Source organism: Nicotiana attenuata, unplaced genomic scaffold, assembly GCF_001879085.1.
Source record: "Nicotiana attenuata strain UT unplaced genomic scaffold, NIATTr2, whole genome shotgun sequence".
Lineage (NCBI taxonomy): Eukaryota > Viridiplantae > Streptophyta > Magnoliopsida > Solanales > Solanaceae > Nicotiana > Nicotiana attenuata.
Window position 1 is genome coordinate 161,076 of NW_017670746.1, and position 26,170 is coordinate 187,245.

Here is a 26,170-nt window from a genome sequence, read left to right on the forward strand (position 1 = left end):
TTAAAAATAGCAGTCGAATAAACTTTTGATTCTAAAATAAAGGGTTGATAAAAAAAAAATTGTTATTTTTGAGGGCACATATGAGCCACTTCATTCATATTTAGAACCAAATTCAAGCTGAAGGTAAATTTATTTTATTTTTCGTAGTTAAGGGACAAATCTGAACCAATCCACGGATGATAAGAACATGTGTAATACTAAATTTAAAATAAAGGCAAATTACTTTATTTTCCATAATTGAGGGGCATTTTATTTTAATCCTTTCCCTATAAATTATCTACACAAATAGATTACTTATATAATTAATTTAAGTATTCATCAATAACCTGATTAAAATGATAATTAACCTACTAGTACAAGTTAAACAACATTGTATAAATCGGTTTTCATAAAGAGTCTATCTTCCATCATCATTTTGTTTCTTTAATTAGTAACAATCATCCTGACCGTTCATATTCATGAAGAGGCATAACAAGGAATTAATTAGTTCCATATACGGATGAAATATGATTGCAGCATTGTATTCTACTGTAACTATACTTCTTTGTAATTGATAATGATAAATATGTGCATAGATCATCACCTGCTTGTAGATGTGGAGCCCTTTTCGAAACTACTTGACGAATTAATTAATGCCATATATGTTGTGAAGTTTGGAACTTGAGCAAATTAAATTAATTCATCCTAAATATTCTTACACAGATGAGAAGAAGATACTACGAGTGTAGTTGATCCTAATTAATTAAATATTCGTAGAAGAGTTTGCACGTCTAGTTGACCCAATCACAAGCTACGGCCACGCACGTAGAAATCAACAAGATGATTACTCTTGGTCAACTTCTTCATTTTCTATTTTAATTTCTGGTACCATTTATATACAGTTTTAAAATGTATTTTAATCTACTGTACTAATCCAAAATTTATGAATGCCTATAGTTATAGTGTACAAATTCTTTCACACTATCATGTTGAAGTTTTCGAACTTTTCACATTGAGTTTTACTCCACTAAAACTTTATTTTTGACCATTAAACTCCGTGATATATCTTTTGTTATTTTTTAATTTAAACTCCGTTGATATATCTTTTTTCTAATTTTAGATCTTCTATGACATGTGTTTTTAATTTGTGCAGTGAATTGAGGAGATCGACGACAGTAGAGGTGATGAGTGAAAAAGTAAGTGATAATTACACTTTTAAATTGCAGGGTACCTGTTGTACCAATGATCTGTTCTTTTAACTTGTTCCACTTTTGATCAAAGACAAGTTTGCACAGTAACATCTATGATCAAAGAGAAGTTTGCACACTTTTAACTTTCTATTTCTACCACTTTAGATTTTTTACTATGGACATAATCATAGAGGCGGAGTCAGGATCGTAATTTTATGGATTCTAGATTTTAGAACAACTATTTCAAGTGCAAATAACTGGGTTTTAAATTTAACATTTATACATATTTAAATGATTTATTAACATAAATATACTATTTGAGACAACTTTTTTTTTTCATTTTTCTTTAGACGAAATTGAGAGGGTTGGTGGAGCCGTGGAGGTCTAGATCTATGTTGCTCGAACCTTCAGCATTCAAATCCTCCAAAAGTTTTTTTTTTAATGGATCAAACACGAGTGCAACAATATTTGTTTTAGAATTCGAGCAACATAGATCTAGATTAAAGAAAAAGACAAAGGAAAGCATTAAGTTCTATTATTGATCTACCATTCAGCATCCTCCCTCATGACCAAGAGGGCTCAAACAAAAGACATGTTTTTTTTGTTTTTAATACCTTTTAAATCTAGCCTTGTTATGAATATTAATAATATGCCAACAAATTCCAGCAAATACAATTAACCTGATCACGAATTAGTTACTAAAGCTAAATAAGAGGTATTTTAAGGGGCAAGTATTGGTAATAATATTATGCAGATTTCAAAGAGATTTGCTTCCATATTCTGCAAAACCCAACTCTTTCCGTAGTTCATGTCTCTAATCATCTTGTCCAAATCGTGCCTTGTGCACTCATATATGCTAAGTATTTAATTTGCTGATTAATTAGTAGATATGACATCTAACATTTCTTATTCATCAAGCTCTTTTATGTGTTTGACTTACTCCAAATCAATGCCCATTCCCCTCATAAATCTTTTTTTAAGCCTGCCATATTTGAGTGCAGATCTCTTTTAATTCAAGATACAATAAGGGGCCATTTTATTTTTGGCCTGACCAAAGCTGAAACGCCACTACATCTATTGATTAGTCATAGCAATTACTATTGAAGGATCCAATTCTTCTTCTATGGCTCCTTCAACAAAGAACTCTGTCATCCTCGGGGAAGCTCTTGCATCTGAAGATGTTAATCTCGTCTTTCCAACTGAAGATTTCTCTCGACAGGCTCATGTTTCTTCTATACAAAAGGTTCCCTTTCTTCATCTTTTTCTCCATTTATTTGATCTAATATCAGTCGTTGTGAGTTCCGAGTTGATGATTCTATCAATATTTGACTACTGAAATCATTGTTGAATTTGCCACAATTAGTACATTTTACTTGCTTTTTGATGTTTTGGGATTGACATATCATAATTTTGTGACAGTATGGTGAGAAATATGGTAGGTCAGTTGAGGATCCAGCCGGATTCTGGTCCGACATTGCGTCGGGGTTCTACTGGAAACAGAAATGGGGTCAACCTGTTTACGCTGACAATCTTGACATTCGTAAGGGGAAAATAAATATTGAGGTATGTCACTACTCCACATTTTAATCCCTACTTCTACATTATCAAATTGTTCATAATAGATGAAATTAGTTACTTAAAAACATATAATTAAATATGTTAAATTATACTCTCTCCGGTCCAAAATAAGTGATTTTTTGGCCTTTTTCTTGTGGTCCAAAATAAGTGATTTTTTCAGATTTCAAGAATGAATTAATTATTTTTTTCCTACATTGTTCTTGAAGTAAATAGTGTTGGAATATGTGTTAGGAGTGTTTATGTGAGATAGTAAAGGTTAATATGGTCAATTTCATTGCTAATTAATGCTAAAAGGTGAATTTCTTAATTTGTGTGAAAACATCAAAAAAATCACTTATTTTGGACCGGAGGGAGTACTGATAATAGTGTAAAAGTTTTTGAAAGTATTAGTGTATATACATTGATACATATGTCATAAACACCTCGGTAATCTACTAGTTAGAACCTCAAAATCTCCCAACCTCCCATATTCATAAGACTAGCTAAAGGGTTAAATTGGTCTTTTTATTATGCCCCTACTTTTTGACATTTCACCATTACTCTTATTTTTATTTCTTATTTTCTTGAAATTTTTACTATATTTGTTTCTTTGGAATAAAAATATACAATTAAATAGTCTCTAAAGATATAGACGGGGCTTATGACAAAAATAAAATAAAATATGATTTTCAAATAGTGATAGAGTACTTGCTATAATAAGCTATTAAATTATTACGTCGGTGTCTATTTACGATCATCCACTTCATCCATAAATAACTCATTGCACAACCCTCACGCAATAATGACATAGAACCTAATTTTAGACATTGAAATTAGTTCCCAAGAAAATAGGGTGAAAATCATTTACATCCCCCAAGTTTACTCTAAAAATCAAACTCATTCACCAACTTTGAAGAATTGTTATTTTCATCCTTTCATTCTACGTAATATCCATTTTACCCTTGACACTTTCAACTCTCCATATATGTAATACCTTTTTATATTATTTAGATATATTTTAATGCATGTATTTATACATAAGTTAAAAATATTGTATCTTATTATATAATTTAATCTAAGTTCACTAACATTATACATAAGATAATTATATTATGAATTTATTATAAAATGTTTTGCTACTTTATTATTATTATTATTTTAATATATAATATTAAAATGCATATAATGTATATTGGTGTGTGTATGTGTGATTTTAAGTTTCACTATTTTTATTATTCCCTATGTGTATAGAAATTTTTGAGTTTTCATTGTTATTACTAGATTTTTTCTAAATTATAATTAAAATTCATGTAAAGTGTAAATAGATAATTTTTGTAAACTTATTAGTATAAAATTTACCTCTACTTTACACCCATTATTTTTTTTATTACCTGCATTATATAATTTCTAAAAAATTTATTCTCCTTTATTTTCAAATTTGTAAATTATTGAGTTTCGATTGCTACTAATAAAATTATTGATGCGAGTAAATTATTTATAGTAATTTTTTATTTTTCTCATTTATTTCACTATTGAACATCATTAACTTATATGCTTGACTACGGCTTCTCACTTTTGTTGGTTTCAAAAATGTTTTTTAGTTTGTCTATAGGTAAGCCGATAACATAAATTAAAATAAAAAATATCATTATACTAAAAAATAAAATAAGAGACAAAAATTATAGAGGGTAAAATAGGTATTTTAAGAAGTCACCTTTGATATGAGGAGTAGAATGGTAATTGTTCAAAGTTGGAGGATGAGTTTGGTTTCTAAAGCAAACTTGGGGAATGTAAACAATTTTCACCCCAAGAAAATGTCATGTTTATTACTTACCCTAAATATTTTTGAAGTCTTCTTTTTTGCCTTATTGATTTCTCAAATTGTTATTGTCTGATTTCATTTTTGGGAAGATCTCATTGTATTTCTATAGAACTTTGATAAGATAATGGACCAGACGTTTCAAAATAAATTAGTATGCTATTAATTAGCCTTCTATAAATGTTGTGCAGGAAATATTTTGTATTATTATTATTATTAAGTAAAATATCTCATGTGGTTGACAACAGTGGTTCAAAGGTGGTAAAACAAACATATGCTACAACTGCTTGGATAGAAACATAAAAAGTGGAAATGGTGACAAAATTGCAATTTACTGGGAAGGAAATGAACCTGGTCATGATGCCACTCTCACATACAACCAATTATTGGCCAGAGTTTGTCAGGTTTCTCTTTTCATCTTTCTTTCACTCTTAATTTCTCTTTTCATTTACTTCTCTTTTCATTTTCTTCAAACTAATTAATGTAATTTGAGTTTAACTTCTATTCATTGATTAATGAATTTTTTTACCATCTCAAATATACAAATATGACCTGCAATGGCAGGTTATCTATTGCAAAATTTGTTTGTTAACATTGTAGATATAATTAAACCTGTCATATTTAGTGTCAAAATGCTACATCGGGTAGTCCAGTGCACAAAATATCCCATGTTTATGCAGGGTCCGAGGAATAGTCGCACCCCAATGGGGTGTGATGTAGGCATCTTACCCTGATGCAAACATCAGTGGCTGATTCCACGGCTCGAATCCATGACCTATAGGTCACATTGAGGGATAGTGATTTTCCAAACCCGTGATAGGTGGCTTGTCTATAAAAAAGATCTAGAAAATGTATAAACACAATGATGAGAAAACCAATGAAACGTTGAGTTATTGTCTTAACAAACTTGTCCTGATAGAAAATTTTATTTTCTTTTCTTTTGCAACAGCTAGCAAATTACTTGAAAGATATTGGAGTTGGAAAGGGTGATGCAGTTATCATTTACTTGCCAATGCTTATGGAGCTTCCTATTGCTATGCTTGCTTGTGCTCGAATTGGTGCTATTCACTCGGTAATGTATAATTCCTTTTTATTTTTTCTGTTAAAAAGTAATAGTTGGGTAATTTATAGCTATTTTTCTTCTAATTTATCGATAATAAAAACAATTTATTTAGAAAGAATTACACAAAAGCATCGGAATATTTATAATTTATTTAGAACAGAATATCAGTTAAAATAGTTACTTATCTATTCTTCAAGGACAAAAAGGGTCAGTTGGCTACTTCATGTTTGATTTATATAATAGCCAAACAGCTCAGATCCACCGCAGCATATAAGTTTAGTAGGCTTGATTGTGACTACTAAACATTTTTCGTAATATAAATGATCAAACAGGACGAATAAATAAATCCAAACGAAACAAGTTTTAGAAAAATCATTTGTTTCTTAACATGGTAGGTCTTTTATTTTGGTATCCGTGCAATTTTTGTCCCACTTTCCTCAATTTGTTTTCCAAATTCTTACGAAGTTTATAAATTTGTGATTTAACATGTCCTATTAACTTTTTCTTAATTGAAAGGTTGGACTTTTTTTATCTTCTATTTTATGTCCAAACAAATAAAATTGGTTGAATGATTCTTTTACATTTCTTTTTATGTTGGTGGGTAAATTTTAATTCAAGGAAAATATTTATTAAAAGATACTTTTCTCTGTGAGGTTAATAATCAAAAGCTACTTTTTAACATAGTGCGATATCCCAAAAATGGAAGGAGGTCTCTCTTATTTCTTATGCCGTTGAAATAAGATGGAACATCAATACAAAATAGTAAAGCTAGAGGGATGGTAATGGCGCATTGTAATATCCATAAACGGGGAAAATTAGCTGTAATTTACACAACCAACTTCTCATACAACAAATACACTTTTGAACTTGTGGGGTAAAATGAAGCACATATATTTTGTGTGGCTATAAATCATTGTTTGTTTTCAAATAGGGAAAGAGGTCATTCTTTTTGGCACGGACTAAAAAGGAAATAGGTTCACATAAATTGAAACGGAGGGAGTAATACTTAACGGATTTAATTTCTTACATTAAAAGTGTAAAAACCATTTTACATTATACTGTCATCCTAATGGCAATTAAATATGATTGCCCATAATATATAAAACTATGGTAAACTTGAAAATAAAGCAAGTAATTTTCTACGACAAGTTAAATTGCATTGATAGTGTAAAACTATATCAGTGAGTAACTGAGTATAAAAGAAATTGAAGAAATTACAACTAATCCAAGTTGTATGTTTACTACAGGTAGTGTTTGCGGGGTTCTCAGCAGAATCTATTGCTCAGAGGATTATGGATTGCAAACCTAAGGTTGTCATAACATGCAATGCAGTTAGGAGAGGACCCAAGACTATTTTTCTCAAAGATATTGTTGATGCAGCCTTAACTGAATCTGCCCAAAATGGCATCAATATAGGTCAGTAAATAAACATAATAAATACTTATTACGGGTTAGTTCAGTATATATGTGAAAAACATAAAAAATTTAGCTAACGCAAAACTTTTAAAACAAAATCCATCAAGTCCAAATTTTGAACAGAGTCCTCACGAAGTCTCTACTCTTTTTTTTTTTGGTAAACAATACTTTTATTTACCAAGTAAAAATATGTACGAGAAAAAAACTAGAATCTCATAGCAACTACAACTAGACCACTCTTAACAATACAGGCTCATGGATAAACATTAAGACTTTGAAGATCCTTGCCAGTCTCTACTCTTTTTACTTTCCCTCCATCTATTTTTCTAATTTCAGTTTTTCTTTTTCTCCCTTGTAGATGTGTGTTTGACTTTTGAGAATGAATCAGCATTAAAGAAGGAAGTGACTAAATGGGTTGAAGGAAGAGATATTTGGTGGCAGGTTTGTACAAACCAACTCAACCTTTTATATAGGTTTTTTTTTTTTTTTTTTTTTTTTTTTGAGATGGAGTATAGGTTATCAGGTTTTAAATAGTTAGTATATGTTCTATATTGGGAATATTTAGTAAGGAATTAATGCTAATATTTTCTGGTGGATCTTACTTTTGTTTTGTGTAGGTATATATAGTTTAGGTGTATCTCGTCACAAAATTTAGCTAAGATAATTATGTGTAATAAATCATTAGTTCGGGTATCACCCATGGATGGAATTTACACTATTACTATTAGAACTTATGACTCCTAAACGATTGAAAAAAAAAAAAAGAATATAAAACATGAACCAAAATGCAATTTTTGCTGATTCTTATTAATCATTTAAAATCCGACTTAATTGTATTATTCCAGGATGTAGTTCCAAAATATCCAGTTACATGTGAGGTGGAATGGGTTGATGCAGAAGATCCACTTTTCTTGCTATACACTAGTGGCAGTACTGGAAAGCCTAAGGTGAATTCAATTTCTTGGAGTAATTGTTCTCTTATATATTTCAGTATTTTGATGAGTTTAAGTTGATGTTAAGGGTGTTCTTCATACAACCGGGGGATATATGGTATACACTGCGACAACGTTCAAGTATGCATTTGACTACAAATCGAAAGACATTTATTGGTATGTTCAAGCCAATTCTTCCTTCAATACCTTTAACAACTGGATAATTTGAGTTACGTATATAGATGTAAAGTAGAAAAAATAATTCCCAAATTTTTTTTTTACAACCTTCCTCACCNCATAGCTTTCACTGGCGAAGTGCACAAATAACTATTCTTAGGAATGCTATGCAAGGATTAGCCAATACTTATTTTGTCTTGAAATTTTGAACTGAAAATTTTAATTTCAGGACAATTTACAATATTTGTGTCCCGAAAAATTGAATTGACAAACTGAAATTTATAATACATTAGTTAATTCCTAAATAGCAGCCTGTTAGAGTTGTTACCTGATTTCACTTTTACGCTTTTCATGTGATCAACGGCTGATTTTTCGATGTAGAATTGGAAATAAAAATTGCATCTTATTTTATTTTGCAATAGATCCAAAAAGACAAGACACGAGTGATCTGTGTTCACGAATACTAACGTTCAAGTATGCATTTGACTACAAATCGAAAGACATTTATTGGTATGTTCAAGCCAATTCTTCCTTCAATACCTTTAACAACTGGATAATTTGAGTTACGTATATAGATGTAAAGTAGAAAAAATAATTCCCAAATTTTTTTTTCAACCTTCCTCACCCACCCCACCCCTCAGGCCCATCAATCACTCAGGTCCCTAGACCACCGACCCTACCCCCCCCCCCCCCCCCAAACCCCCAATCTATTTCGTCTCGTATAGTACTTGCCTAAGTTATATATTTTTCAAAAATAATTTCTTGCTGCCTAACCAAACATTAGAATAAGTAAGCAAACCACTTATTTTTTTAAAAATATATTTTACCGTTGCAATCTTCTCACTTAAAAATGACTTAGAACTCCTTTTACGTTTCAATAAGTAAAAGCCATTTGCTTTGCATAGAGTCACCAGCAAGAATTCATCTAATAGGGCCAAAAAGCAGTAGAGATTTACCAAAATCAAATTCCTATTTCCTGCTTTGGTTATTAGGCCACATCAATTTCCAATTCTTTTCTTCCTTATTGATATATTTTAGGTAATTATTTTTTGATGTGTTTTGTAGGTGTACAGCTGACTGTGGTTGGATTACTGGACATAGCTACGTTACCTATGGACCTTTGTTAAATGGAGCAACTAATGTGGTTTTTGAAGGGGTAAATTATTTTTCTTCATTCTTTAATAATTCTGTTGCCAAAGTTGTAGAAGTAGGTATTTGTTGCTAGTAAAATAAAACAACTCTAGCAGATAGACCCTAACTAAGTGAACAAATAACCTTGACCTTTATTGCAGAAAGACTTGAGATAATTTTTCAGGAAAATATTGTCCATGAGAAAATCATTTTTTTTAATTGAAAATTGTTCATAATTGCAGGCTCCAAACTATCCAGATGCTGGACGTTGTTGGGATATTGTTGATAAGTACAAGGTTTCAATTTTTTATACTGCTCCCACATTAGTAAGGTCTCTCATGCGCGAGGGAGATGAGGTAAGGGTGTACAGCCCAACAATTTTATACTTGTATTTCATTTTATTGGTCAATAGTTCAAGTAATATACAACTTGTTGGTTGTACATAGTGGTAGAATAAAATAATTAATACCACCACGTGATGTGGTGGGATGGATTGTATCCTTCCATCCTTAACCAACGGTCTTAGGTTCGAGCCCTGAAACCGAAAATTTTATGGTAGGGAGCGCTTCCCCCTTAAATAAGTTTACGGCGAATCTGAATTAGTTAGGATAGTGGATTCCGAATACCATATGGTTAAACTTAAAAGAAATGACCATCACCATTGATGCTATTAAAGTCTCCTAGAATTTCAAAGAACTTATTGAATACTTTTACAGAATGTGTTAAGATTGTGTAATTCCCAAATCATTTGAGAATTATATAGCTACAGCCTACAGGTAGGTTTATCAATTGTATATATTGAAAAGGAAAGGGAACAGATCTTGAGCTAAGAAAAAGGGGAAATCTCAGTTAGAAGAGAAAGGAGGAAGTAAGTTCTAGAAGAGTGAAAATGAGAAAATATCTTCAATAGTCTTTTCACGTGTAGACCTTTCTGTTTATATACAAAGACTAATAAGCTGAAATAATTAACTGCTAATGACCAAACTACTTCAGCTAACCTCCAAACCAGTGTTAAAAATAGCGTGAAGCGAGGAAAAGCGACAACCCCCATTTCACGAAAAGCGAGAAGCGGGAAGCGAAACGCCCACTTTTTTGAAGTGAAGCGGAATTTTTTAAAAACAAATTAAAATAAATACGGATAGACAACACATGTAATTGTAAGCAGAATCTGGGCAGAATTTGGGCAGAAACGGGGCAGAAATTTTCTGGAAAAAATTCACCAGCATTTCGGCGCTTTTTGGACGTTTAGAAAGAAAAAGAAAAAGAAAAAGAAGAAGAAGAAGAACAAGATTAGAAGAAGAAGAAGAAGAATGAAAATAAAAACATACCTGTTGAAACTTGAAAGCTGTTGTTGACTTGTTGTAATGTTGAAGAAGAAGAAGAAGAACCCTAGTTTGCTTGAACAAATCGTTGCTTCATGTGAGGAAGAAATCGTTGGTTTTTTGAGGAAGAAAGGGCTGGTTTAAAACCCTAGGTTGCTGCTGAAGAATGACTAAAACAGAGACTCACTCGATTTTGGGTCTTTTAATTGAAAAAGACACGTTTGGGCTTTTATTTCAAGAAGCGATCGCTTCTTCCGCTTCTTCCGCTTCTCGATTTTTTGGTAGAAGCGACCGCTTTTAGGTACCTGAGTCGCTTTTGGTACAGGTAGCGACAGACCCGGCGCTCCGCTTCGCTTCTCGCTTAAAGCGAGGAAGCGGTCGCTTTTTTGAACACTGCTCCAAACTAACTTTGCTTAACTAACTAATCCCTTAATTCAGTTATAATGCATCACTACAGCTACATGTATTTCAACACTCCCCTCAAGCTGGGTGATGGAAAATGTACCATCCCCAAACTTGGACACTAACTCAATATGTAGTTGCTTCCCTAATTTCTTAAGTCAAAAATGTCTGCAACCTGCTCTTTGCTTGTCACATAGATTGTTTTGATCAATCCTTGTTGCAATCTTTCTCTAATAAAGTGACAATCAATTTTTATATGGTTTATGCGCTCATGAAACATTGAATTCGAAGCAATTTGTTAGGCTGCCTTATTATCATAATGAACTCCATTGGCAGTCCGCAGTTCAACTTTCAGTCCTGACTCCTTCACCTGACCATGGATTCATACCAATTCAACTCAGCTGTTGTTGCTACCAAGCTTCTATATTCAGCTTTTGCTGAACTTCTAGAGGCTGTATTTTGTTTTTTAGACTTCCCAGATATCAAGGAATCTCCCATTTTAACAGAATAGCCTGTCACTGGCCTCACATGAAGCCCACTCTGCATCACAATATGCACATATCTGAACACCTGCTACTCATTAAGAATACCAAACTTGGTCATCCTTTAACATATCTCGCCACAAGCAATGTAATTCTTTTGGAGCATGCATAAACTGGCTTAAGCTCCGTACTGCAAAAGAAATATCTGGTCTTGTTAACTTTCATAGACGTTTCCTGTAACTTTTTTGATTTGCTAAATCCTTGTCATCTTCTATACCTATGTGCTTATCAAACTCAATACTTGTAAATTTCTGATTCTGTTCCGAGGGTGTAGAAGCTAGCTGTGCTCTCCCTAAGCCACATTCTGAGATAAGCCTCCAGGCATATCTCCTTGCTTCATAAGAATACTAATTCTCCCAAGTCAGTCAATTTGAAGTTATGATTCAGTATGTCTTTTGCTTTCTGAATCAGTTTCATGCTACTGCCTGTGATCAAACGATCATCCACATACATGACACACCAATACAATCACAATGTCATTTTCACATTCTTGGTAAACAGTGAGTAGTCAAGCTTGCTTAGTAAAAAATCAGACTGTATTAATGCAGAGGTAAGCTTCAAATTCCATTGTCTGCTTGCCTGCTTCAATTCATATAAGGCTTTGAGTAGCCTACACACCTTGTGCTCCCCCTGGCTACCAAAACCTTGTGGTAATAACCATGGAAACTTCCTCTACTAAGTCACCTTAAAGGAATGCATTGTGGACATCCATATGGAAAAGGGGCCAAGAAAATTTAGCAGCTAAAGAGATGACACATCTTGCTGTGACCATTTTCACAACAGGTGAGAAGGACTCGTGATAATGTAAACATTCCGGCTGTGTAGACCCTTAGCTACAAGTCTTGCTTTGAATCTTGCTACGCTACCATTACACCCACTTTCATCTAATACGAGTTCTATCTGCAAGTAAATCAACTATTTCCAAGTATGATTGTCAATTAGTGCTTGAATTTCGTGTTTCATAGCTTGAACCTAGTACTGCCAGTACCTGGCTGTTCATAGGAAGTAGGCTCAGGAACTGAAGAAGGTTTAGATAAAAGAGCTCTATAAGTAGGGAAAATATAAGAATAGTTGATATGCGCTGAACCTGTGAGCCAGATTGTGGATTTAGAAGGCCTATTCGACCTTCTCAAGGGTTGGATAGGAATCGGCAATGTATCCATAGAGTCATGATGAGAAATAGATGTATCTGTAGATGTATGCAGGGCGAAGCCAAAGTGTTGGTTGCGGGTTCGACCGAACCCAGTAACTTTTATTTTAACCCTGTATTTGTATTAAAAAATCCAAAAAATATGTACAAATTATTAATTTAGAACCCAGTAACTTAAAAGGATTATAATCCTGAACCCATAAGGTTCAATCCTAGCTCCGTCTCTGGGAAGCATTATCTGAATTAAGTGCATTGCTAATATCTTGGTCGCTAGAAGAAGGTGCAAGAGATAGAATAGGAGAAATAGAAGGGAAAGTATCATCAACAACAATAGTAGGTATGGATGAAGAAGGGGGAAAATATGGAGATGTACCAGACTGCATTGGTTGTAAAAACGTGCATGGGAAACTTTAAAGGGAAGACTGATTCTCTGGAGGACACATCTCTAATCACAAAGAAGCATCCTGTAGAGATATTAAACAACTTATATGAATATCCCATCATAACAACAAGGATTACTTTGGAAGAGAACTTATTAGAATAGCTTGATTTGGTTGCATAGCAAAGACAACCAAACACTTTGATATGATTTAGGGTGTGTTTGGTATAAAGGAAAATATTTTTTAGAAAATGTTTTTCAATTTTTCCATGTTTGGTTGGTTTAAATGGTTTGGAAAATATTTTCCTCATGAACTCATTTTCCTCCAATTGGAGGAAAATATTGGGAAAATATTTTCCAAAACTATTTTTCAAACTTCCCCACCCTATTCCCCATCCCCACCAACCCACCCCCGCCCCTGCCCTTACCCCCGCCCCCACCTTAAATAGAAATAGTATTGATAATACTTTATTTTCATGCTATCGATAAAGTACTTTTTTTTTATTTCAACAAATGAGTATTTTCTTTTCATGATATAAAAAAGTATTTTCTTTTCATTTTAACAAAAAAAGTACTTTCTTTTTATGATGTAGAAAAATTATTTTCTTTCTTTCATTTCAACAAAATGATGAAGCAAAAAGTATTTTCTTTTATTTCAACAAAATGATATAGCTAGTAAAAAATATTTTCTTTTATTTCAACAAAATGATGTCGTGAAAAGTATTTTCTTTTATTTAAACAAAATGATATAGCTAGTAAAAATATTTTAACAAAAAGGCTAGCCTTTTCTCTCAAGCGTCTTGGTATTGGATCCGCTCTTCTGAGTCTCTATTGAACCTAGCCTTACTAAATATCGTAAGAAAAAAAGCCAGCCGCTGCAAGTGCTTAAGAATGAGTTCAAGGCGATGAAGGCCCACATATTTCAAATCTCGGCTCATCTTTCCCCAAATTCCGACTAGCGCGGTTCTTTTTCTCGACCTGGGACCGAAGTAAAGTACTTTCGAGTTGCTCTTTTCCCAAAGCCCTCCTTCGCTTAGCTCTACTTCTCAGTCAATCCCCTTTGTTCATGGCTTTGAATTTATTGTAATGCTTATATTTTACGTAAAGATCTCGATGGCTCTTACAATGTTCGTTCAATCAAGCAGCATTGATTTTTTTTTTCATGTTGTAGAAAGAGTACTTTCTTTTTCAATCAAAAAAGAGTATTTCTTTTTAGTTATGGAGCACAAATTTCAACGTTGTTTTTGCGTAAAAAAAGTAAAGCAACAGATTAGTTCCTTTGGGTTTGTGTGGATTTTAAAGGAAAAATTAAATTCTTGAAGAAATAGAGTCCTAAAAACATTGGGTATTTGGGGGGAGGGGGAGTAGCATAAAAAGTTATTTTCTACTCTCTATAACCGAACACTAGAAAATATTTTTCGGAAAAAGTTTTTCACTCACCAACCAAACAAGGGAAAATAAGCGATAAAACCACTCATTTTTCATGTAAACATTTTCTAGGAAAATATTTTCCTTCGTACCCAACACACCTTTAGAGATGGAAAGTGAACATGGAAGCCTTCACAAGGCGATATACCAGATTAAACAGTAGATTGTAATCTTTAAGTAGAAAAACTGTTGTAAGAACACATTTACCTCAAAATATTTAGGGTGCATGAGCTTGATATCTAAGGGTTCTTGCCAACTCAAGCAAATGTCTATACTAGTGTATAAATGATCTTTTTTGTTTCACTTTTTTACTTCATGAAATGTATTTGTGATATGTCTCTCTGTATTCATGAAAACATTTGTCATAAATGTATTTGCAGTATGTCACTCGGTATTCAAGAAAATCTTTGCGGGTGCTGGGAAGTGTTGGTGAGCCAATCAATCCGAGCGCATGGAGGTTTCTATCTTTTCCTATATACAGATCTTTTATTTTGTATTAATTTTCTTTGAATATGAGAACTTTTAAGAAATAGTTAACTACAACATTTATTTATGTTGTGGGGCAGGTGGTTTTTCAATGTCGTAGGAGACGGAAGATGTCCTATATCCGACACATGGTGGCAAACAGAAACTGGAGGCTTCATGGTATTTCAATTTACTTTTTATCTTTGTATCATATTCTTTCTTCCTATATACCTGTCTAATTACCCAATCGTAAGAAAAAGAAACATGTTAGAAAATGGCTTTTTATAACCTAACATCCAATCATTTCTGGTCCATATAATCTATCATTTTAGGTTTTTTCACACATTAATCGCCTAATTAGGATCTTAATCGTTGCCTTGCAGATTACACCATTACCAGGAGCTTGGCCGCAGAAACCTGGCTCTGCTACATTACCATTTTTTGGTGTCCAGGTACTATAACAGGACCTATTAAAGATTACCACTATGTTTAGAATCATATAAATTTTCTTATTCCGAAATGATTGTCTTGCTTTTTTTCCCCCCTGAATTTCCCAAAAAATGAAAAGACCACTATTAAATCAATGGTCATTTCCCTTTCCTCCATGATATTATGATGTTGATGCTTGTAATATTATGATTGCAGCCGGTAATAGTGGACGAGAAGGGTGTTGAGCTAGAAGGTGAGTGCAGTGGATATTTATGTGTGAAAAGCTCATGGCCTTCGGCATTCAGAACACTCTATGGGGATCATGAAAGATATCAGACCACATACTTTAGTGCTTTCCCTGGATATTATTTTACTGGTGATGGCTGCAATAGGTAATTTTCTGCCTGCTATAGTCCTGCTCGTGTCAATATTTTGAACATTTAGAACTTTACAGTAAAATTTAATTCCATGTTTGCTGTATAACTTGGAATTTCAGTGATCATATTCATGTATAAACTCTTGATTTAGGGACAAAGATGGTTACTATTGGCTCACTGGCAGAGTAGATGATGTTATTAACGTCAGGTATTATTCTCCTTCACCTTATATATATGTATGTACTTTTCATATTTTATTTCTTGCCTTCTAATTCCTTATCCAATTTATTTGTTTCAATGTTACCCAGTAGGAGAACTAAGAGTACTGAAGATAACATTATACTATAGAGAATTAGATCCAACCTAGGGAAGTTTGGAACGGAGCACAAAAAAGAAAGACAATCTTTTTGTAGGAGAAAAGGGGTAATAAAAAAATTACTTAATTTTTTTCACTTTGCCCATTAATTGTACATTCAAATGCATTGCAACAGTGGACACAGAATTGGCACAGCTGAAGTAGAATCAGCTCTAGTTTCACATCCTCAGTGTGTTGAAGCTGCTGTAGTTGGTGTGGAACATGAGGTACCCTCATTCTTTGTGTGCTACATAAGGATTGATTATCGCAATTTTTTCAGAAGTCTAATCCTGTTTTTGAAAATGTTATGTCAGGTTAAAGGACAGGGGATATACGCATTTGTTACCTTGACCGAAGGTGTTCCATATAGCGAGGAACTAAGAAAAAGCCTTATAAAGGTTGTGAGAGAAAAGGTATGATTTTGTCTTGTTAAATATGTTGATGCAGATTCAATCTTTTGAGTTGCTCTTAATGGGACTGAACCCTTAGCTTCATATACTAATGAGTTGAAGCTCAATGCACCAACATTGAGCTTAAATCATGTAACTCAGGAGATAATTACAAGTAAGTTTCTATAATATACCTGCATTGGTAACTCAATCAAAATGATAACCGACCTGCTATAAAAGGTTAAACTTCACTGATCGTGTAACAAGACTAACCTCACAAGATTGGATAATGATGTTTACAATAACTTTTGCAAATCACTCAAGACTGCATGAATAATTAATAGAGCTTAAATATCATATGTCAGATTGGAGCTTTTGCTGCGCCGGACAAGATCCATTGGGCACCGGGACTTCCAAAGACAAGAAGTGGGAAAATAATGAGAAGAATATTGAGGAAAATTGCTTCCAAGAGCTTAGATGAGCTTGGGGATACAAGTACATTAGCAGATCCTAGTGTGGTTGATCAGCTTATTGCACTTGCTGACTGCTGAATGTTAGAAATTGCCTAAGTGCAGGCAGGGAAGTTGCGAGTTTGATTATATCCTTATTCTTTCCACTAAAAGAGAATGGTTGTTTTTTCTCCCTATGGGACGTCAACATCTATGTATCAAAGTCACCCTTGCAAAATCAATGTTGCTATACAATTGTTAGAACTCACCTAGTCATCTTCTGATGACATAAGAGAATCAAGAAAGAGAATTAATATACAAATTGACACTTCATCCCAGCCTTGAGGCCAAGGTCGATTCAAAGGGGTTGGTGTTGTAGAATATTGAAAATAATCCAATGACGAAATCAAGCAAGATAATTCAACGGAAAATATGATACAAGTAGGCAATGAGTTAATTTCCCAAATGGTTATTCAACTTAGCGAAATTACTATTTATCTTTTTTTTTTTTAATCCCAAAAGAGTCTCAAGTTCATACATATATTATTTTATAGATAAATAATGGCCGGAAAGCCACTTAAAAAGTGAGTTGAAATTGTTTTAAATATAAAATCATTTATACAAAGAGACCAAAAGGAAAGAATACCATACAATAGGGATTTTTGCGCATTATTAGAGTGCACCGTCTTCGATTCTATCTCAAATCAATTTAGATCCACAGAATTATTTGTTGCTTGCCTGATCAAACGTAATCAGAGTCACTGGACCAATGGCAGATCCAATTATAAAAATATTTTTCTTTGTCTTTGCAATGGAAAAAAAATAGAAGCACGATCATATATAACATTAGAAATCAAACTTTTGCGCTCCAAATATTATATAGACACAATTATAGAGAATATCAACATGCATCAAAATAATTAGAAGTAAAAGATGTCTAATTGAAATATGATATTAAACTGATAGTTACATTAACTATGACTACATATCGATTTCTACGGTAGACAAAGATTTTCGGGATATGAAACCTCATATGCTCCTTTCCTGTAACTCGTTTTTTCACATGCTACATGCATGTGTGTGATGGCCATTGCTTAAAGGCTCAAAGAGTCCCACGAACATTATCCTCTTCCCTTTTACCCTCTTGATCAGAAAATTCAGTCCTTCAGATCTGTTAGAGAAGTCAAAGACAAAAGGGAAAAAGAAATTCTAAGAGGATGTTAGTGCAATTAAAATACCATAAGATATACGTAAAAATTGATGCTAAGCACTTGAGCAATTCACATACAGCAAGCTTCCATTTGTACTTGAGATAAAGTTTATCTGGGCGAACATTTCCTTGGCAACCGAATATTTCTTTCACAAACAGAAAGGAGATATGAATTGTATTAGGAAAATAAATAATTATAGATCTAACTATCATGTAAAAAAATCACAGGAGGTTGCTCGGAATCCCCTTGAGTGACTTAAATGCTTTAGCTGTAGTTTTGTAATGTACAATGAATACAGTAATAGAATTAGTATTAAGTTATATTAGTCGTAAAAAAATTTGTTTTAAGAAATTGATGAGGCGTTAAAGATTGTAAGGAAAATGTTTCTCTAATTACTCGTTTCTATAGTAGTTGCGACTTTTCGCATTGTCTAAACCCAACTTTTACAGAGGTGGCTTTTGGATTTTTCAAAATATCATATAAAATAAATTAAAATAAAGGGAAAAAAGTAAAAACTTGAGGTAAAAAATAAATAGGATAGTTAGGTTAAAACATATATTACATTTTTGCATAAAAATATTATAAGAGTAGTGTTTAAGTGGAGGGCATTTTAGTAATTCGACTTTTAACTTAAGAGTTTCTCACTTTTAATATAGTATATATATATATATATATATATATATATATATATATATATATATATATATAAAATAACAGAGTAGGGGCCCAGTTACTAAACAAGTATGTAAATTTTCTACAATTTGAGCACAATAAGAGACCATCCCATAAACCTGAATACAACACTAAAACGTCCACAATGTCAAATAAGCTTTGTTACAATTAGAAGGGATTAGAACACTTGTTTTGATTAGAAGGTATATCTATCTATATAGAATAACAAAAGCAAAACTATGATAGGTTGCCAAGTGGAATAACCACAATTCAACACATGTCAAATTTTAGGACAAATGTCCAAGAATGTTGGAGTTTAAAATTGATTTAAACTACAAATCAGGAAATTAACTTGCAATCTGCAAATCTCAAAATAATTTTATACTTCCTCCAACATTTTGACAGTTATTCTATTTATTTATTTATTACACAGCTTTATTAAAAATAAAAAAAATTCCTCCCACTTTTTTTTGGCTGTTTTAAAATAAAAAAACTACACACTCAAATTTGCAATTATTTTTATAAATAAAAATTAAAAAAAAAAAGCCGTCGGAGGATGAACCACGACCGATCGTGCTTCCAAACGTGGGCTTCCAACCGAAAATTCCTATTTTATCTACACCTCCATAACTGATTGGTTTATGCTCTTTATATCTTCAAATCCCTATTTTTTCTACTCACTATACCAGTGTGCTTACAACTGCTTTGCAAATATGGCTAGGCAATTTCATGAAATCAGAGAAATCTCAAGCAACTCAATGCAATGGAATCCCAAAGTTAGAGTCGTTTGAATGTGGGTAATTTCGGATTGATTTAAGCCTGAATTACTTTATTCAGTGGAATTGGTTTTAAAGGATTCGAAGGTAACATATTCAACTTTCACTTAGTTTTAAAGTTCCGTTTCTCTGCAGTATTTCTGTTTCTGTTTTTGAAAGTATGATTAACAATTCATGTCATGACAACAGTATATATCGAATATCACACTTCAAAAAGTCGAATCAATTTCAGTAAAATTTTTAATTATGAAATATCTTAGAATTGTAAAAAGGGCAATTTTGAACTGAAAGAGAGAGGAATATTTCATACCATATTTATGTGGTCTGCCATATTATGACTACCCTATGAAGATGATTTGCAGTGACGCAGATTAATAGTTTTCTAGAGAACTTTCAGGTGCTCGAATATGTGTTCTAAAATCATGTCCTGTTGATCGGCCTAATGTACCTAAGCATAATCCTGTTAATCTTATTTTGTTGCCAAAAATATTTCGTAAACATACGTACGTAACCTAAATTATTGTTAATCATTCTGTTAATATTTTGTAATGCAAGACATTAGTTATTTCAACTAATCGTCGTTGAATGAATGTGCTGCTGAATCTTGATTTCTGAACAATTTAATCCATACAGTTTGAACCAGCTTACACACATGACATCAAAAGAGTTATTTAGTCATCCTCACTACTGATTTTGCCTTCTTTTATGCCTAACCTTTGCTTGTGGAAATATTTAAGAGCACATTTTTCTTCGTGTGATACCTAAATTTTCTGCAATTCTATTATTCATTCAGTCTTTCTTTAATTGCCAGAGACTTTTTTTATGAATAAACGAGAGGAAGACCATGAAAAGGGATAACATGCATCTTAGAAGTTATAAGTCCAGTTACATTTAGGACAGTTTATGAGGATTAAGATGAAATTTTGCTAAAGTCAGTTTTCAGACTTCTTTAGCCTATTTATATATTTTTTTTACATCTCATTTCTTTGAATTTAGAGGAGTTTCTGAAAGTAACTGCAGGTTGAAGGGTGAGAACTGAAGCTAATCTCTATTTATTTAGTCTTTAATAGGTTATCCTCCGAGGAATGCATTTTAAAATATGTCTTATATTAAATAGAGTATGATTGTGGTTGAATTACTAATTCTCGAGTTTCATATATTTCTGGTCATTTAGAATTGTGATATTGTCTTTGCTCGTGATATTTTTGGCTTCCGGTGTAGTTTTACTTTTTAATAGAAGAAGTAAATTCACTATATAGCAACAAGAAGTTACTATAAATGTACAAGTTCTATAGCTGCCAACATTATTCTCAATAAAACAGGAAATGACAAATGGGAGAAGTGCTCTGCTTCTGAAAGAGTATAACTAAACTGTGACATATTGCTGCCTTTATCTGCTGATACAATTCAACAACATTGAGCAGAGATTTAAATTTGTGCGTTAGCTACAATCCACTTTCTCCAATCACCCAATTCATCTTTCAAGTTTGTTGCTCCACTTTGACAATAACTCTTGCAACGTTTCCTCTTTTAATTTCTGATAGAAGTGTGCGTTTGGCATCATGATATGGACAATTTATGTCTCTATAGTGCTTCACAGTTGTACTATTTTCAAATGCAGCCTCACTCATAGACTCAACAACTGACCATACATTTTGAATTTAACGACTTCCTAAGATATGTGTCAATCAGTTTGATTGGAGTTAGCGCCCAATTTTGACATTTCGAAATCTAAACTCTGCTTTTTTATTGGCGGCCGTGAAGAGAACCATCTTGAGGTTGGTCCATTAACTGTTTCTATTAAATTCTACTGTTTGGGAGAAAACATTGGATTAACTTTTACTGTTTCTATTGATGAATGACAAAAACACATCATTTCTGTGATTGCACACGTGAAATAGGATTATTTTCCTAGGTGCGAAACTCTCACTATAAGCATCAATATTATTTAAAATGCTACGGTAGTATATGACAACTAAGAGTCTGCTATAATCTTTTTCTTTCTTTTAAGCTAAGATGCTCCGGCTCATTTATCGTCTCCTTTTTTTCTCTAAAATGAGCAGATTAGTTCAATTATTGAAAATGTTTTTACAAGTAAAACTCTATGGTGAAAAGTGAAAATACAAAGGTAGTTAATCACTTCTACCCTTTTTGCTCTTTAAGATAAAGTTCTGCTTTAGTTTTAATTTTTCGAAAATATATTGAAAAAATTGTTTGTGGGAGATTTAATAAATTAAAAATAATACTTCATTAAAGACGATATAAAATATAAAGTAGAAATATAAGGAAAAAGAGGCGTGTCAGATATGCCCAGTTACCGTTAACTGCTCTCTCCTTAAGCTTTTCTTGAAGAGTGAAGACTCTTCAACTTCTCACACCAAAATTCAGTTTCTCACCCCAAATTTTCGGGCCTAATTCCTATCACAACGACTGTCAATTTTTTTAATGTGTATCCAGCACTTTCAATGCTTCTAGGTTTGTCTACAGTAGTTTTTTTCTTCTAAAATAGTGTTGTACTCGAGCCTGTCGTGTTTGCTTTAGAAATTCTCGAGATATTGAATTAGACGATATCACAAGAAAATAGAGTTTGTTTTGCTTCAGAATCAGCAGACTGATGGGTTGCCAAGTAGCCGTACAAAATTTTACTTTACTTTTCTAAAAGACTCTACAAACTTCTCGCAAACAATTTTGTTTTTACGCACTTTGACATGGAAGAACAGAAAAAACTCGAAAAAATTGAATATGCAATATAAAGCAAAAACAGCCTAAAATTTCCATCGGACAATAGAACTTTTAACACTATATACATCAATGAGCAATTCACAGTCTTTCAACAATTGGACGTAACTTCGGTCTCTTACTAAATCGTTTTTGTTCTCTCTTTGTTTACTTTCGTAGCTGCATTAAATGGTCTAATTTAAGTTTAATTTTAAAAAATATGTGCTATATATGTATATATTATTTATATATTTTCTCAATCCTTACAAACCATATGTAGTATCTTATGCGTTCTGTATTCTATTGTGTATGGTCTTTCTTTCAAAGATGCATTATCTGCTATATCAATGATATAAATTTAAAACATATATCAAGTCATAATATATGCTGAAAGTCAACTTACTCATGACAGCATATTTGCCGTATACTTGCCCCCAAAGGGGAGATCAACTCCATGAAATTAAGTAATTTGTGAAGACCAACTTTTTTTTTTATTCTCCGTGGTATGAAAGAAATCATCGATAACAGTCGCGATAAGGTTCATATCATATCTTAATGCATTTTTAGCCATTAGGAACAAGTTATATGAGCAGGTCCACTGCTTCATTTTGCTCATGTTTATTATAACATATATCCAGTAATTGAGTTGTTCATATTCTTTTAATAGAACTTATGTGCTTTCCATGTAATTTGCTAAATTTGTATAGGTTTTGTGCTGTATTCATGCCAGTATATATATGATTTTAGTTCTGTTTTTTTGTTCTCATTGTGATTTACATTGGCAGATGCTAAGCGGCGTACTGGAGAAGGTTTAGTGATGCATCTGTACAGGGTGACATGAAATTGTGGCCTATGAACGTTTTTCTTGAACCTGATGATAAGTCGATGATTGTTGCAAACTACAAGAGTGAATAAAAGCAGTTTGCTGCTGTAGAAATAATCTCTTTTGTGGTGCTGACAAAAGATGAAAGAAAATTGCTGAGACCTACCTTGGATCAACTGTCAAGAATGCCGTGGTGAATGTGACTGCATACTTCAATGATTCGCAGCATCAAGCTACTAAGGATGCTGGTATTATTTCTAGGCTGAATGTTATGCCGTATTATTACTTAAGCTTATAGGTGTTGCCATTGCCTATGGTCTGGACAAGAAAGGTTCTAGGTCCTTTAATTTTCTCACTACATGTATTTTATAAAGGATTAAGTCTATTTCCATATGACTTTGAATTTTATTAATATCCATGCATTTATATGTTCATAATATAATACTCCCTCCGTTTCAATTTATGTGAATTCATTTGACTGAGCACGGAGTTTAAGAAAGAGAGAAGGCTTTTTGAACTTGTGGTGTTAAAGAGGCACATATATTTTGTGTGGCTACAAAATATTAACATAAAAGTAAATTGTTTCCAATAGCGAAAGGGATCATTCTTTTTGGCATGAACTAAAAATGAAATAGATTCACATAAATTGAAACGGAGGGAGTAGCATTTATATGTTCCTTTCCGTCTATCATATTTTCTTTTCAAATGTTATATTTTATATTTTCCGCGCAACGCGCGGGTACGAATACTAGTAGAAGAGGAAAAGGATGCAAGTATGCGTTATAACTGTTATTCAGTCAAAAAACTATAAACAGGGGAAATAAAGATTCTGATCAACCTCCCAATGTAAGTACGAATTCTATTGCGATTGGAATTTAGGACTATAAAATTCGGACCACATATTCAGGGAAGTAAAAAGAAAACTATAAAAGAACACAGAAGAAAATTGTTACTATGATTTTTCGAGCAATAAAGATATGATTGTTTTCAAATTTATATTTTGTATATGAGAGATTTTATGTTCCAACTTGCTTTAATGTCACATTGTTGCATAAATGCTTAGAACAATAAACTTTAAAAATAGAAAGGATATATAAATCATTCACCTAATTTAACTTTGAAAAGCAACTATATGAGTTATTAGTTGAGGATAGGAAAATGGAATATTATTGTACATTCGAATTTTGCAAAAGGTGCTTTGTTGATTTAGCGGTTTGAAATAGGTAGATAATTCCTCAACAGCAGAGCATACGGTGAGATAGGAATATTCTTTATTTCTCTTGTAAATTATACACAGCCAGATTGAAATTCTTTCTGGTTTATTTCTATTCTAGGTTATACAAGTGCCCTGGAAAGTCTATGGAAATTTTACAGCTAAATAGCTGAAGAAATCTGTATTAAAGAAATAGCAAGGCGTAAGTACATAATAACCATCTCATTAGTTAGTGTGAACTACTATACAGTTTGAGCTGATTGTAGTTAGTGTTAATCGTAGTTAGTCTGTATATTAGCTTAGTTAGCCAGCAGATTAGTTAGTCGGTTATATGTGGGGCCCAGTAGTTGAGTGGGTAAATTAATACATATATATAATGTGTATCTTTTCATTTTACAAAATGAGATTTCATTTCTCTCAACTGCCAATATCTTCTTCTCTCTCGAGTTCATCTTCCACCTCAGATCAATTACAATTACTTGGTGAATTTGGAGATTGAGCTCAGATTCACCAAGCTCACATGGTATCAGAGCAGTGAAGAGTTATAATCCACAAATTTTAGTTCAATTCAGCTGAAATCTCATCGTCGTCTTCCTCGCGAAGCTGCAACAGACGATCGTCAATGGGGCTGAAAAAATTGATCACACGCATCCTTGTTTGTTCATCCTTCGGACACTCCTAGCTCAATTCGATTCCTGTAAAGCTCACAGGTTCAGAACTATGGATTGTGGCGTTGTTCAATGAGAATTGCGTTACAAGCTAAAAGGAAGCTAGGATTTGTGGCTTGGGACATACAAGAAGGATTCGTTTTCGATCTGAGTTACATGAGACTGGGAAACCGTTGTAATGCGATAGTGCTTTCCTGGATCACGAACACTGTGTCTCCGAATCTACTTAGTGGTATTGTCTATGCATCCTAAATGCATACCTAGTGTGGGAAGATCTGAGAGAGAGGTTTGACAAGGTGCATCGTGTGTTGAATATTTCAAGTTACATAGAGAAATTGCTACTATTACGCAGGGAACAGATTCAGTTTCTGCATATTTCACTAGGTTGAAGGAACTGTGGGCTGAGTATGATGCCATGGTGCTATACCTAATTTGAAAGGATATGTTGAACACCTTACATCAACAGAGGTTGATGCAGTTTCTGAGTGGCCTCAATGAGACATATGACCAAGCAAGGCGTCAGATCTTAATGAAGACTGTAGAGCCAACACTAAATCAAGCTTATGCATTGATTATAGAAGATGGAGAGTCAGAGTTCTAGCACTCATCCAATCCTGCCAAATTAGAGGAGATCCAGTTGCTATGCAAACAGGTAGAGGACAAATGCCAATGCAGAATAACAGGGGACAGTACAAGGGAAAGAAAGCCATTTTTGAAATGTGATTACTGGCAACAAGCTGGGCATTCCAAGAAAACTGCTACAAGTTAGTTGCTATCCAACTGATTTCAAAGCTAAAGCGACCATATGCAGCCAATATGACAACTGGTGGTTAGGAGAATGAAAAGCAGGGACATCAGGAGGAAGAAGGAAGTAGCTGTGATGGATTGAAAGTAGAGACATACTTCACTGAAGACCAATACAGACAGATTTTGAGCATGTTGAACAGGGAAACCCAGAGCACCAAGCTAACATGGCAGGTATTGCAACTCCTTAATGACAAGCTTTACTTGTAAGGAATGGGTAATTGATTCTGGAGCACAACATCACATAGCTGGTGAACTAGAACGTATTAAACACTAAGAACAAAGTAAACAGATGTGATATGATCAAGTACATTTACCTACAGGAGAAAAGTCT

General features: G+C 33.1%; 1 protein-coding gene across 2 annotated transcripts; it reads left to right on the forward strand.

Moving 5' to 3' along the window:
- The first annotated feature begins 1,117 nt into the window (after window positions 1–1,117).
- Window positions 1,118–17,273, forward strand: LOC109242942 (acetyl-coenzyme A synthetase, chloroplastic/glyoxysomal-like). 2 transcript variants are annotated; one of them, XM_019409836.1, is made up of 19 exons: window positions 1,118–1,175; window positions 2,171–2,412; window positions 2,589–2,732; window positions 4,794–4,949; window positions 5,495–5,617; window positions 6,856–7,024; window positions 7,383–7,465; window positions 7,870–7,971; window positions 8,045–8,133; window positions 9,199–9,289; window positions 9,507–9,620; window positions 14,868–14,944; window positions 15,054–15,132; window positions 15,336–15,404; window positions 15,598–15,773; window positions 15,910–15,966; window positions 16,250–16,340; window positions 16,428–16,526; window positions 16,868–17,273. In XM_019409836.1, the coding sequence occupies exons 2-19, from the start codon at window positions 2,293–2,295 to the stop codon at window positions 17,051–17,053; spliced, it is 2,025 nt and encodes a 674-aa protein (XP_019265381.1). In that variant the 5' UTR covers window positions 1,118–1,175; window positions 2,171–2,292; the 3' UTR covers window positions 17,054–17,273. The 2 variants fall into 2 exon arrangements, with proteins under 2 accessions (XP_019265381.1, XP_019265380.1); XM_019409835.1 differs by lacking the exon at window positions 1,118–1,175 and adding an exon at window positions 1,797–1,884.
- The last annotated feature ends 8,897 nt before the right edge of the window (window positions 17,274–26,170 follow it).

Coding starts and splice junctions, on each gene's coding strand:
- LOC109242942 (XM_019409836.1), top strand. CDS start 2,293: ATGGCTCCTTCAACAAAGAACTCTGTCATCCTCGGGGAAGCTCTTGCA. Junction 8,134..9,198: donor AAATCGAAAGACATTTATTG/GTATGTTCAAGC, acceptor TGTGTTTTGTAG/GTGTACAGCTGACTGTGGTT. Junction 14,945..15,053: donor ATCAATCCGAGCGCATGGAG/GTTTCTATCTTT, acceptor GTTGTGGGGCAG/GTGGTTTTTCAATGTCGTAG.